The sequence below is a fragment of the Oncorhynchus kisutch genome, linkage group LG8 (genome assembly GCF_002021735.2).
Source record: "Oncorhynchus kisutch isolate 150728-3 linkage group LG8, Okis_V2, whole genome shotgun sequence".
In the NCBI taxonomy this organism is placed as follows: domain Eukaryota; kingdom Metazoa; phylum Chordata; class Actinopteri; order Salmoniformes; family Salmonidae; genus Oncorhynchus; species Oncorhynchus kisutch.
This window is the reverse complement of record NC_034181.2, coordinates 46,109,356-46,124,523: the sequence shown is the minus strand read 5'-3', so window position 1 is coordinate 46,124,523 and position 15,168 is coordinate 46,109,356. Positions and strand designations below refer to the sequence as shown.

General features: G+C 45.2%; 1 protein-coding gene across 4 annotated transcripts in view; it reads right to left on the bottom strand.

Moving 5' to 3' along the window:
- Window positions 1–7: 7 nt before the first annotated feature.
- LOC109895613 (rhotekin-like) overlaps window positions 8–15,168 on the bottom strand; it is a 91,686-nt gene continuing 76,525 nt past the window's right edge. For 2 of the 4 annotated variants that reach the window (XM_020489458.2, XM_020489460.2), the window contains exons 5-12: window positions 14,577–14,694; window positions 12,754–12,978; window positions 12,361–12,455; window positions 11,810–11,916; window positions 9,369–9,500; window positions 5,683–5,848; window positions 5,262–5,366; window positions 8–4,236 (exon numbers count right to left, since the gene is read on the bottom strand). In XM_020489458.2, coding sequence (XP_020345047.1) covers window positions 3,593–4,236; window positions 5,262–5,366; window positions 5,683–5,848; window positions 9,369–9,500; window positions 11,810–11,916; window positions 12,361–12,455; window positions 12,754–12,978; window positions 14,577–14,694 — 1,592 coding nt within the window. In that variant the 3' untranslated portion in view covers window positions 8–3,592. Of the gene's footprint in view, window positions 4,237–4,437; window positions 4,535–5,261; window positions 5,367–5,682; window positions 5,849–9,368; window positions 9,501–11,809; window positions 11,917–12,360; window positions 12,456–12,753; window positions 12,979–14,576; window positions 14,695–15,168 lie in introns of all 4 variants that reach the window. The other 2 variants (XM_031830437.1, XM_020489459.2) reach the window with 2 other exon arrangements.

The window sequence follows — 15,168 nt, the reverse complement described above, 5'->3', positions numbered from 1 at the left end:
AAAACAATGGCTGTTCTAAATTGACAAATCATTTATTATCGTTATGTTACATTTTTAAACACAGGACACTTGCATGGTTAACATTTTATGTTATCTACCGGATGCAGTTATAGATCTGAAATCGACTGTTAAAGTAATATCAATAGAGCTGTATTTATAACAAAATCAATAATGTAAAATATATTTTAACAAAAAGGAGAAAGGAGTTTTGTTAACTTACAAAAAAACTATACAGTAACATGCCACTTTGAAGCATTTACAGTTGTTTTAATGAGAAACTGAGTGAGCCAGCCGTGAGCCCTTGGAACACAGTAACATATCATAGCCTACAGTCCATCATAAACAAAGAGACAGGGAGGGATTGATAGGCTTAAATGCATAGACCAGGGGGGGCCAACCACACTTACCCCTGCCCACCTTATCATCATTTAACAACTACTACAATCACCTGGTTGGCATTTCTAAGTAGGTAAAAGACTGCACTATCTTAAGAAAAAGCTCAACACAATATTTGCTATAGATCAGTAATTCCTGTATTGCCTACTTGCATAATCGATTGCAATGTTCTGTATATACAGTACCAGTCAAGTTTGGACACACCTACTTATTCCAGGGTTTTTCTTTATTTTATACATTGTAGAATAATAGTGAAGACAAACTATGAAATCATGTAGTAGCCAAAAAGAAGTGTTAAACAAATCAAAATATATTTTATATTCTTCAAAGTAGCCAACCTTTGCCTTGATAACAGCTTTGCATTCGCTCAACCAGCTTCATGAGGTAGTCACCTGGAATGCGTTTAAATTAACAGGTGTGCCTTGTTAAGTTAATTTGTGGAATTTCTTTCCTTAATACGTTTGAGCCAATCAGTTGTGTTGTGACAAGTAGGGGTGGTGTACAGAAGATAGCCCTATTTGGTAAAAGACCAAGTCCATATTATGGCAAGAACAGCTCACATAAGCAAAGAGAAACAACACTCCATCATTACTTTAAGACATGAAGGCAGTCAATGCAGAACATTTAAGTGCAGTTGCAAAAACCATCAAGTGCTGTGATGAAACTGGCTCTCATGAGGACCGCCACAGGAAAGGAAGACCCAGAGTTACCTCTGCTGCAGAGGACAAGTTCATTAGAGTTCACTGCACCTCAGATTGCAGCCCAAATGAATACATCAGAGTTCAAGTACCTGACACATCTCAACATCAACTGTTCAGAGGAGACAGCGTGAATCAGGCCTTCGTGGTCTAATTGCTGCAAAGAAACCACTACTAAAGGACACCAATAATAACAAGAGACTTGCTTGGGCCAAGAAACACGAGCAATGGACATTAGATCGGTGGAAATCTGTCCTTTGGTCTGATGAGTCCAAATTGTACATTTTTGCTTCAACCGCAGTGTCTTTGTGAAAAGCAGAGTAGGTGACCGGATGATCTCTTCATGTATGGTTCCAACCGTGAAGCATGGAGGTGGTGTCATGGTGTGGGGGTGCTTTGCTGGTGACACTGTCAGTGATTTATTTAGAATTCAAGGCACACCTAACCAGGATGGCTACCACAGCATTCTGCAGCGATACACCATCCCATCTGGTTTGCACTTAGTGGGACTACCATTTGTTTTTCAACAGGACAATGACCCAACAAACCTCCAGGCTGTGTAAGGACTATTTGACCAAGAAGGAGAGTGATGAGTGCTGCATCAGATGACCTGGCCTCCACAATCGCCTGACCTCAACCCAATTGAGATGGTTTGGGATTAGTTGGACCGCAGAGTGAAGGAAAAGCAGCCAACAAGTGCTCAGCATATGTGGGAACTCCTTCAAGACTGTTGGAAAAGCATTCCAGGTGAAGCTGTTTGAGAGAATGCCAAGAGTGTGCAAAGTTGTCACCAAGGCAAAGGGTGGCTACTTTGCAGAATCTAAAATATATTTTGATTTGGTTACTACATGATTAGTGTTATCATGTGTGTTATTTCATAGTTTTGCTGTCTTCACTATTATTCAACAATGTAGAAAATAGTACAAATAAAAACCCTAGAATGAGTAGGCGTGTCCAAACTTTGGACTGGTACTGTGTGTGTGTGTGTGTGTGTGTGTGTGTGAAAATTCTGGGACCGGTTTTCAGGCTATAAGGTTACGACTGTACCACAACAACAAAAAAATAATCCACAAGGTCAAAGGTGGGATATCTAAACTCTTCACCCATGTATGTGCATTCCCAGTTTCTACATTCTCAAATACATAACATTTGCCAACCTAACTGAATTGGATGACATTAAAATACCCTTGAACTGAGACGAGCTGTAGCATGGGATTTAAACCCCCTAGCAACACTGTTTTCCATGCAGAGTATTGGTTTCATCAACAGAGTATCGTTTGTGAGGAAATCCTTGCCTGCTAGTAAGGGCGTATTAAAGATTAACAAGGTCACCCAAAGCGTATGCCTTTCCATTCCAAAAACCATCTAGGCCTTCAACTTAACTCTAGGGGATTTTGTAGGGGCCGGCCCAGATTTCAAAGTCAGTACATTTGCACGCAATACTGCAACGAGGCAGTGTAACAAGTTAATATGGGTTCTCGTGATTATGTAGTACGTTACCTTTAGCTTACTTCAATTCATTATAATTTACTCCATAAGTGATTAACATAAATCTTAAATATTGGTTCTTGTATAGTAGGCCTACAATGTGTTAATGAATGCAGGGGAGGTTCTAGGAACCTTGCAGAAGCTCGATGTGATCCTGATGTTATCACAGTAGGAACAAGTAGCACAGTAAATTATTGGGAGAACTGTTGCATTAAGTTGAGCTTTCAATTCATTCACCGTCTGAGCAGTTAAGATCTCCGGCAACGCATTCTTTGCGTCTTTGAGCACAAACATGCAATAAGCAAATCGGTACATAAATATACTTGTTCCTTCTAGGCATTAATTGATAATACAAGTGATGGGTCTAGTCATTTGGATAGATCACAGTGAGCCTTTTTGGTACAGGTAACAACAACCCCAGGACCACAGACACTAAACATTCCCATACACTGACAGTTCACTTGGCCACACGCTCACTGCCCTGCCCAAACACTGCAAACACAAGTACAGCACATATAGTAAGTAAATACCGCAGCTGAACTAACAAAGATGCTATGAAATCATGTTCATATTGAGGGGTGTATGGCTTGGATGACTGACGAGGAAACTCTCGTCTTTGACTGACAGATGCTGCCCTTTCCAGTTGGAGATTTCAGATGCGCAGAGCCTAGAGATATTGCGTTTATATCATCAACAAAAAAACTCTTCAATTTCCTAACCAGCATTACCATTCGAAAGGGAAGCAGAAGACTCCCATGTTCTTTGGACCATTGATACTGTCGCAGAATGTCTCCTGTCCTTAGTCCAAAGTAATTCCAGTTAATACCAGGGCTCTTTCAACTGAGGGACTGGCTTCTTTCCCGCCAGTTCTTACCAGGACTTTGGATGATGTGGGGGTCTGAGGTGGCTTATCCCTGGCTGTGGTTTAAAGTGAGGGTCTGAGGTGGGTTGCCTATTGCAAGTGGGCTGCCTATTGGAGACGGTTTAGATGAGTGGGGGTCTGAGGTGGGTTATACCTGGCTCTGGAGCCAATTTCGGGGGTCCAGTTTGGCTCTCAAGTTCCTGAGGCTCCGGCGGGCCGAGGAGGGGCGTGAGAAAGGGGTACCGTCCAATGAGGAGGGGCTGTGGCTTCCCTCGCTGGAGCTGTTACTGGAGGTGGAGCTGGAGCAGGACAAGGTGGCCTGGGGGATGCATTGCGCCGGGATGGGGGCAAGGGAGGAGGAAGAAGGGGGCTGACAGGAGCACTGTAACACCCCCCCATACCCCCTGCCCCTGAGAGTGCTAAGCTTGGCATCCAGGGAGAGGGTGCGGGGGCGGAAGCGGGGGGAGGAGAGGGAGAGGGGCTCGGCCCAGCCTCGGTGGCGGGAGCAGGGGCTGGTGCTGCAGGGGCTGTCGCTGTCAGAGGTCAGGCTGGCATCTGAGGAGAGCAGGCCTGGCCAGGGGCAGCGCAGGGAGCTCAGTGGGCTGTGGGGGAGGCGGTGGGGGGAGCGGGGGCTGTGGCGGGCCAGCCGAGGGGTGCGGGGGCCACCAGGAGACTCCTCGAACAGGGACATCCAGGGAGGAGAGGTCCCCAGCTGGCTCCTCAGCTCCAGCTCCTGCATCCGCCGCGTCAGGATGTCCGTCACCGTGCTGATGTCATCAGAGGTGTCAATAACTAGAAGGAGCAGAGGACAGTCATTACTCCACTGTGGAAGGACAGACTATGCTAATAAAGTTGAGAAAGTTTAGAGAAGGGTAGGCCTAGACTTGGTGGTGGTAGTTGAGGAGGGATGTCAGCTTTAACACTCCTCAGTAGGTAGGAGAGCCCAGTACGGGGGGGGGGGGGGGGGGGAAATGGACCCCACTGGTACTTCACCTGTCGTTGTAATAGGAGGAGAGCAGAGCACGAATCTCAGCAGACACGGCGTTATCCTGCAGCAAGAGACCCTCGCAAGAGGGGGTGGTGAGGGGGGCTAGGATCCAGGGGGAGGGGGGGCAACCCATGGGGTGGTGGGCAGGTATAATGTACATTGACAGGCAGTAAAATATAATGGCGATATTATCGTTTGGGGAATGAAATGATGTCCGCAACAAGGTAAAAGTATGTTCATTTGGAATATATGAAGAGTAGCATTCGAGTGTACAATTAATAATGAAGGATAAATAATGATATTAGTGGGGGGAAAAAGGGGAGGGTGTGTAATTTGATCACAGGAACAAGGGTGAGTGGCATGGAGGGGAGATGGGACAAAAATTGAGAGAGACACGGAGAGGGAGAAAGGAAGAGAAAGAAAGTGAGTCAGCAGCATGTCAGAGAAAGGAACACTTCCATCCATAGTCAAGTACAGAGGTTGGTTGGTGTGCTAGTGAGGTAGCTCAGAGTAGTCGGATGGAGAGCTCATGCGTATGGTGGACCACGCCACTGTTAGAAGAACTAGTCAGAAACACACACATGCAGTTACGGAAAGGGGACCGTCCTCCTCTGGATATATTGTTCATGGATTTATTTGTGTTTATAAACCTATTATTTACACTAACCTAAACAAACTATAATGTTACCCTACTGTATGTTCTAGATTTAAAACAAATGAATAAACGCAGAAAGAGACCCTCAAGTTTCCAAAAGGTCTTGCTGAATCATAAACGTATTTTGGACAATATAGTAAACCATTTCTGAATCCATTTGGGTTGCTGTCTTACCAATTTCGTGGTAAAGAGAACCCTGTTTCGACGTGACAAGGGCTGGTTTCCGGGGTGATGGCAGCTCAATCTTCATCAAGTCGTCACAGCACTGCTTCCATTGGCCTGCAGGGAAGAAGGAAGCCGTCAATCACCTTCAAACATCCAATCAAGAGCTGAGAAAACCACTAACACATCAGGAGCCAATGAGCACATGAACAAGAGCATATGAGGACCTAGAGTGTAAAGTGTGTATCATGTCTAAGGCCAGGAGGGTCGGGAGTTTTTTCTTACCTCCTGACCTCACCAATGAAGAACCTAGGGCCCTAATCATGTGATCGGAACCTACTTACTGATGTAAAAAATACAGATGTATTATTAGTTTATATTATTAAATAAAAAATATTGTTAATAATAAGTCATTATTATTATTTTTAATTACTCATGTCACAAAACTGTTGCCAGAAGGCCTCCATCCAGCGGTGTGTCTCTTCGCGACTGTCTGTCGAGAGTGTGTGTGTCACCTCCTCTCCCCCGTACTGGTTACTGATGCAGATGCTCTGGGCCTTACTGTGGGGGTCTTTCTCTGACGCACGTATTCTCGTCTCCTAACACACAGACACAGACACATGATAAGCTACTGACGTTGAATTAACCAAATGTTTCAATACCCACCCAAAAATAAGTATTTAAGCATGAAATCGTGCTTTTAACATCTGTCAACTCAGATTGTGAATGCACTTACTGACACAAAGAGCAGTCACTGACAGTCAAGTCCAGTAGACTCAGCCTCAAGCATTAATCTGTCCCAGTTATCAGCTACGTCCCAATTATCTCTCCGTCCTCCCAGTGTGCACTTGTTCACTACCCTTCAATGATTTGAAAGGAAATTACTGGTAATAGAGGTGGAAATACCCTACAGCCAATACCTCCACCAATGAACGAGGGTACACTTCAGGAGAAAGGCAATATTATAGGGACGCACTAAAATGACTGTACTGCAATGTGTTTCCTCATCACCACCAGTAGATGGTAGCAGCGCCCTGTTCAGCCTCACTCTGGGTTCACGTTGATCCTGAGAGCAAAGCAGTCAGAGCTGCTGACTAATACATGATGATCCCGCTAATTTAATGATCTCTGCCTGAAGCTAAAACAGGGCTTTGTACTGTGGGTTAAGGGTCACCACGACTCAATGAGCCACAGCAGAAAGAGTAAGGCCAGCAGGGATCAACAATAGACAGGGTGGAAAGAGGAATAAGTTCTGTCCTTGAAACATTGGGGACAACTGGACTCTCTCTTATGAGAGACCGTCTGGTTGTATTAGGGCTTGGCGATACATTCAAATTAATCAAATTAATTTGATATATATTTTTGCACAACATTCCAAATGCCTGTATCTCAAGAAAGACAATTACAGTGCCTTGCGAAAGTATTCGGCCCCCTTGAACTTTGCGACCTTTTGCCACATTTCAGGCTTCAAACATAAAGATATAAAACTGTATTTTTTTGTGAAGAATCAACAACAAGTGGGACACAATCATGAAGTGGAACGACATTTATTGGATATTTCAAACTTTTTTAACAAATCAAAAACGGAAAAATTGGGCGTGCAAATTAATTCAGCCCCCTTAAGTTAATACTTTGTAGCGCCACCTTTTGCTGCGATTACAGCTGTAAGTCGCTTGGGGTATGTCTCTATCAGTTTTGCACATCGATAGACTGAATTTCTTTCCCATTCCTCCTTGCAAAACAGCTCGAGCTCAGTGAGGTTGGATGGAGAGCATTTGTGAACAGCAGTTTTCAGTTCTTTCCACAGATTCTCGATTGGATTCAGGTCTGGACTTTGACTTGGCCATTCTAACACCTGGATATGTTTATTTTTGAACCATTCCATTGTAGATTTTGCTTTATGTTTTGGATCATTGTCTTGTTGGAAGACAAATCTCCGTCCCAGAATGGTCCTGTATTTGGCTCCATCCATCTTCCCATCAATTTTAACCATCTTCCCTGTCCCTGCTGAAGAAAAGCAGGCCCAAACCATGATGCTGCCACCACCATGTTTGACAGTGGGGATGGTGTGTTCAGGGTGATGAGCTGTGTTGCTTTTACGCCAAACATAACGTTTTGCATTGTTGCCAAAAAGTTCAATTTTGGTTTCATCTGACCAGAGCACCTTCTTCCACATGTTTGGTGTGTCTCCCAGGTGGCTTGTGGCAAACTTTAAACGACACTTTTTATGGATATCTTTAAGAAATGGCTTTCTTCTTGCCACTCTTCCATAAAGGCCAGATTTGTGCAATATACGACTGATTGTTGTCCTATGGAAAGAGTCTCCCACCTCAGCTGTAGATCTCTGCAGTTCATCCAGAGTGATCATGGGCCTCTTGGCTGCATCTCTGATCAGTCTTCTCCTTGTATGAGCTGAAAGTTTAGAGGGACGGCCAGGTATCAATATTATCGCTTGCACAGTGCACCTTGGGATGTTTAAAGCTTGGGAAATCTTTTTGTATCCAAATCCGTCTTTAAACTTCTTCACAACAGTATCTCGGACCTGCCTGGTGTGTTCCTTGTTCTTCATGATGCTCTCTGCGCTTTTAACGGACCTCTGAGACCATCACAGTGCAGGTGCATTTATACGGAGACTTGATTACACACAGGTGGATTGTATTTATCATCATTAGTCATTTAGGTCAACATTGGATCATTCAGAGATCCTCACTGAACTTCTGGAGAGAGTTTGCTGCACTGAAAGGGGCTGAATAATTTTGCACGCCCAATTTTTCAGTTTTTGATTTGTTAAAAAAGTTTGAAATATTCAATAAATGTCGTTCCACTTCATGATTGTGTCCCACTTGTTGATTCTTCACAAAAAAAATACAGTTTTATATCTTTATGTTTGAAGCCTGAAATGTGGCAAAAGGTCGCAAAGTTCAAGGGGGCCGAATACTTTCGCAAGGCACTGTATGTACCGAGCATTTAATGTGCATTTGGAAAGTTTACAGATGCGTTGACTTTTTCCACATTTTGTTATGTTACAGCCTTATTCTAAAATGGATCAAATAAACCCCCCCCCCAATCAATCTACACACAATACCCCATAATGACAAAGTGGCATTTGGAAATTGCCCCCAAGGATGAACCAGACTTGTGGAGGTCTACAATTTTTTTCTGAGGTCTTGGCTGATTTCTTTAGACTTTCCCATGATGTAAAGCAAAGAGACACTGCGTTTGAAGGTAGGCCTTGAAATACATCCACAGGTACACCTCCAACTGACTCAAATTACATCAATTAGCCCATCAGAAGCTTCTAGAGCCATGACATCATTTTCTGGAATTGTCCAAGCTGTTTAAATGCACAGTCAACTTAGTGTATGTAAACTTCTGATCCACTGGAAATGTGATAGTGAATTATAAGTGAAATAATCTGTCCGTAAACAATTGTCGGAAAAATGACTTGTGTCATGCAAAGTAGATGCCCTAACCGACTTGCCAAAACTATAGTTTGTTATCAAGAAATTTGTGGAGTGGTTGAAAAACAAGTTTTAATGACTCCAACCTAAGTATGTAAACTTCCGACTTCAACTGTAACTGCCTGTAGCTCAGGACCAGGACACAGCAGGGGTTCAAACTGTAGAACCCAGTTCCCACATTTTAATATAAAAATAGATTTATCAAACAAAACTATGCAACATTATCTCTGGGATCCTCAGGATTAAAAATCAGAGCAAGATTACTGAATGTAAGTACATTATTTACCTTCAGAGGTGAATGTATCAAACCAGTTGCCGTGATAAAAGTTGTTGTGCACTGTCCTCAAACAATAGCCTAGTATTTTTTCACTGTAATAGTTGCTGTAAATTGGACAGTACAGTTAGATTAACAAGAATTAAAGTTTCTGCCCATATAAGAAATGTCTGTGTCCTGGGAAATTGTCTTGTTACTTACAACGTCATGCTAATCACATTAGCTCAACTATCCCGCGGGAGGACACCGATCCCATAGAGGTTAAAAAGACGTCACAAATAATAATAGAGGTGGCATTAAAATATCAGATAATCCCGATATCCGTAGCTAGCATGCTTTTTGGAGTGTGTGTATCTGGTAAAGTACTTTTTTAAATAGACTGACTTTGTTGATGGCGATGGTAAATGCTGGCTCGACGTTAGCCTCCATATCCTCTTGCCGGTGGTAACAGAAAAGGTTTGTCCCTTTAAGGACGCCGTAGACATTCCTCCAACTCGGAGGGTCACCTCCCAACTGCTGTGAGAGACAGAGAGAGACAGAGACGTTTATTACAAAAAGCTTTCTTTTTTTTTTTTAAATCATTTAAATCAAAAGTCATTTGTGACTAGCTAGCTAGCTGAGGAAACAAAAGTGACTAAAAAAGGTGTAAAACAAAAAAGGTTAAAGGCTCCCAAATAGTTTTAGAATGTAAAATACGGGCCCCCAATCCTCGACAAGAAGGAAAAAAAACTGTTGCTAATATGGTAATATGGGTCAGATCTTTGAACAGTTTTGTCACATCCTGATCTGTTTCACCTGTCTTTGTGCTTGTCTCCCTCCCCCCTCCAGGTGTCGCCCATCTTCCCATTATCCCCTATGTATTCATATCTGTGTTCTGTTGGTCTGTTGCCAGTCCATCTGGTCAGGTGTTACCAGCGTTCTTTCCCGCCGTTCTGTTTCTTAGTTTTTCCCAGTTCTGACCATTTTGCCCTGACCCCAAGCCTGCCTGCCGTCCTGTACCTGCCTGACTCTGACCTGATCACAAACTTCTGCCTGCCCTCGACCTGCCCTTTGTTTCTAATAAATCATCTGAGAACTGTACTATCCGCCTCTGGGTCATATCCTGAGTCGTGATAGTACGAATTGGCCATGACTGACCTAGCAGACTCGGACCAGCTCCACAATGCCGTCTCTTCCCAGGTAGCCACAATTGGAAGATGCGAGGAGTTACTTCAAGATCTTATGGAAGGAGTCCACACCTTGGTGGAATGCCAGGACCGTGCCTTCAACACATTGCTGGAGCAATTCCGCGGATTGTCTGTGAGGCAGAAGGCCACTACAGGAACCCCCCACACTGTCAATTACCCCGCTACCAGCGGTGTTTCTCCCCAATCTACCCCGGCTTCCCAAGAACTCTGCTTAGCTCCTCCGGAGTGCTACCCTGGAGATCCCAGATCCTGCCGGCCTTTTCTCTCACTGTTCTCTAATCTTTGAGCTACAGCCCTTGGTTCTGGAATCTGGTCATTCCTCTCGACTGGCCTGCCATCCTGGCTCCCGTCGGACCCTGGCCTTTGTATGACAACGTTTTTGGTGGCCCACATAGGTTCGTAACCTCTCCACATTCGTTGCAGCCTGCACTGTGTGCCCAGAATAAGACTCCTCGGCAAGCTCCGGCTGGCCTCCAACCACTTCCCGTCCCTGATCCCATATATCCCTGGACTTCATCACTGGTCTACCCCCGTCTGATGGCAACATGGTTATCCTTACCGTGGTGGACCAGTTTCCCAAACCCACCCACTTCATCCCTCTCTCCAAGCTACCCTCAGCCAAGGAGACGCCACCTGCTCATGGTGCAGCATGTCTTCCAGATCCATGGACTTCCGGTGGACATGGTCCCCGACCGTGGTCCTCAGTTCTCATCCCAGTTCTGGAAGGTTTTCTGCACGCTCATTGAGTCGTCGGCCAGCCTGTCCTCCAGGTTCCACCCCAAGTCTAAAGGCCAGTCGGAGCGAGCCAATTAGGACCTGGAGACGACTCTTTGCTGCCTGCTCTCTGCCAACCCCACCACCTGGAGCCAGCAGCTCGTGTGGTAGAGTACGCCCACAACACCGTCCTTTGCTCAGCATACACTATGCCCAGATGTTCGTCCGCCGTACCTGGAGAGAGAGCCAGGTCGGCTTTTCACCTCCAGGTATCAACGTCAGGCGGACCACCACCGGACCCCGGCATCGTCTCGGGCAGAGGGTATGGCTGTCCACTCGGGATCTGCCCCTCCGGGTAGAGTCCCGCAAACTGTCCCCCCGTTTTAAATCGGCCCTTTCCCCATCTCCAAGATCCTTCGCCCGTACCCTCCGTATACATCCCACTTTTCATGTGTCTAGGATTAGACCTGTCTCACAGCCCTTTGTCTCCTGTACCTGCCTGACTGACCTGATTATGAACCTCTGCCTGCCCTGACCCCGAGCCTGGCTGCCGTCCTGTACCTGCCTGACTCTGACCTGATCACAACCTGCCCTCGACCTGCCCTTTGTTTCTAATAAATCATCTGAGAACTGTACTATCCGCCAACCGTGTCAACATCTGGGTCATATCCTGAGTTGTGCTAAGTTTGGACTAGAAACAGGCTGTTTTTTTATAGTAATGGTGCAAGCATGACGCTAATGTATCTGCACTGGAGAAAAGCAAAACCTTATCATTACAACAATTATTTTCTAAAACACATATACAGTAGATTGGATTTAATGGGGGTCGTACCACAAAATATTTTGTCGCACTTTAGAGCCCTACGCATGCCCTATGTGTTGCTTTCCTGCCAAACACACAAACGCACATGCACAGACACTCACCTTGACCTTCAAGCAGCCACTCATCATCTGCTGGGTCATACAGTGAGGCTGGGCAGCCAGGCGACAACACACACTGCCGTAGAGAGGCACCCAGTACGAACACTCCTCTGAAGGGAGAGAAAGAGAGGGGGAGAGAAAGGGATGAAATGAGGGTTGAGAAAATAAATACAATGAACATATAACACATCCACACACACACACACACACCTACAGTAATAGCAGGGAATAAAAGTCTCACCACTGCAGGGAGAACTGTGAACAACAGTGAAGTGCCCATCAAACTTTATTAGAGCCGTAAGGGGCAATGAATGAAACAGCAGCACATGTCAGGGTGTCTAGTCCCCTGTAGCCCTCATCATGAGAGTTTTACACAGCATTGACCCTGCTAGAGAGCTTTATTACTACGACCTTGACTCTGACTGGCTGTCTGTCAGCTAGATACCTGCTGGGAGACAGGGAGGGAGGGAGAGACAGAGAGAGACTGACACTGAGGGAAAGAAAGAAAATGAGTACTGTATATGGATAAAACCACTCTCTCGACTGTGACCTACCGTTGCCTGAGATGCTGAGGTCGTGAGTACGGAAGCTGTCCTGGACATGTGACAGTGACAGGGATGTGTGGGCCAGGAGGTGGTACTTAGGTCCCCTGTGGACCGAACAGAGACACTGGTGAGCTGTGTGACTGTGGGAGTAAATGCACATGTGTCTCTGTGTGTCTGCCAGTGTCTTTGTGTGGTTGTTTTTGGCTGTGTTTACACAGGCAGGACAATTCTTATTATTTTTCCACTAACTGTTCTAATTGGGCAAAAGAGCAGAATTGGACTGCCTGTGTAAACGCAACAATGTATGCATGGACATGCGTATCAGTGTGTGTCTGTGTGTGTGAGTGAATATCTAGCTATAGTAGTGTGTCAGCATGATGTGATACAACTAAACCCACTTACGCCACTGCGGGTCCAGGTAGCAGCAGTGTGGCTGCCCCTGCATTGCTGGTGGGGCTGCAGGCTCCAGGGTCCATGGCAACACGGAGCTTTTTTCCTGCCGAGCGGCCCAGAGAGCTGCTCAGTTTGCTGGCTAGTTTCCTGGGCGCGCTCCCTGCTGAGTAGTCCTCCTCCGAACAGCAGCTGTATAGCTCCACTCGCAGCTCAAAGCCCGGGCTGGCTTCGCTGCTACACACAGCCAAAGACACACACATAGATATTCAAAGCATGTGTAACAGTGTAAAGGAAAAAGAACGTACACATGCACACACAGCAAACACATTTTTTTACAGTGCCTTCAGACCCCTGGACTTTTCCCACATATTGTTATGTTACAGCCTTATTCTAAAATTGATTCAATTAATGTTTTTCTTCTTCAATCTACACACAATACCCGATAATGACAAAGAAAAAAAAAAGTTTCGAATTTTTGCAAATGTATAAAAAAAATATTCAGACCCTTTGCTATGACACTCGAAATTGAGATCAGGTGCATCCTGTTTCCATTAATCATCCTTGATATGTTTCTACAACTTGATTGGAGTCCACCTGTGCTAAATGGACATGATTTGGAAAAGCACACACCTGTCTATATAAGGTCCCACAGTTGACAGTGCATGTCAGAGCAAAAACCAAGCCATGAGGTCAAAAAAATTGTCCATAGAGTTCCGAGACAGGATTGTGTCGAGGCAGAGATCTAGGGAAGGGTACCAAAACATGACTGCAGCATTGAAGGTCCCATAGACAAGGTGGCCACCATCATTCTTAAATGGAAGAAGTTTGGAACCACCAAGACTCTACCTAGAGCTGGCTTCCCAGGCCAAACTGAGCAATCGGGGGAGAATGGCCTTGGTCAGAGAGGTGACCGATGGTCACTCTGAGATCCAGAGTTCCCCTGTGGAGATGGAAGAACCTTCCAGAAGGACAACCATGACAGACTGCTGGTTCTGTGGTTTGATATAACCGAGATTTAACTCTTTGGCCTGAATGCCAAGCGCCACGTCTGGATTAAACCTGGCACCATCCCTACGGTGAAGCATTGGTGGTGGCAGCATGCTGTGGGGATGTTTTTCAGCGGCAGGCACCGGGAGACTAGCAAGGATTGAGGGACAGATGAACGGAGCAAAGTAGAGAGAGATCCTTTATGAAAACTTGGACCTCAGACTGGGGCGAAGGTTCACCTTCCAACAGGACAATGACCCTAAGCCCACAGCCAAGACACGGCAGGAATGGCTTCGGGACAAGTCTCTGGATATCCTTGAGTTGCCCAGCCAGAGCCCTGACAGCGCTTGAGAGGATCTGCAGAGAATGGGAGAAGCTCCCCAAATACAGGTGTACTTATGTAAATGTGATATTTCCTGTTTTTGTTTTGACATTATGGGGTATTGTGTGTAGATTGATGAGGGGGGAAAAAACTATTGAATACATTTCTGAATAAAGCTTTAATGTAAACCAAAAAATGTGGTAAAAGTCGAGGGGTCTGAATACTTTCTGAATGCACTTTATATACAGAATCAGGTACTGATACGTTTATAAATTAAATCTCTCTCAATACAAGCATGACCTTAAGCATGCACATAAACACCAAACACTAAACACTTAGCACGGGAAAGATAAGACAAAGCTGCGTTTACACAGAGAACCAAATTTGGATCCTGTCCCACGAATTGATCTTTCGACCGATCAGATTAGCTCTTTTGCCAATAATTGAGCAAAAGTTCAGAATCGGGCAGCCTGTGTAAACGCAGCGCAAGACAACACAAGCCAAACAGAAAGGGGAGACGTACAAGACGATGGTGTTGTCAAAGCAGATGTCGGTGAGTGTCCGGTCCACCATCACCATGTCTGTGTCGTGGATCTCCCCTCCCACCTGAAGCAGACAGAACACTGCACACCGATGCAGCTCTGAGGAAAAGAGAGAGAGAGAGTATATGTGTGAGCGTGTGCATGAGTGTAGTGCGTGTGTCTGAGCGTGAGTATGTGTGCGAGTTTGTGTCCATGCCCTCTTGGGCTCAGTTATCTTCCCACTGCACTTAATGACCTTGACAAATTGCCTCATTAAACTTCACCTAGACTCTCCTACTACCTGTCCCTCCTGGAGTTAATTTATATGCGCATAGGTCTACTAGGTCATGCAGATTAATTCATTCCAGTTGTCGGGGAGGGGCAGACCATAATAAGGATTTCTGTGTTCGTTTTGTTTTACCATTAGGTGGTGACCAGAGACCCGTACAGGTAGCAGTTAGGGTTGCAAAGTATCGGACATTTTCCATGCGAAGTTAAGCCTGGGAATTTAGCTTAAATTCATCAAAAAAGCAAGCTTATAATAGTGAACCTTTTGAGGGATACACATAAGGCAATTCTAGGTCTTGTGGCATA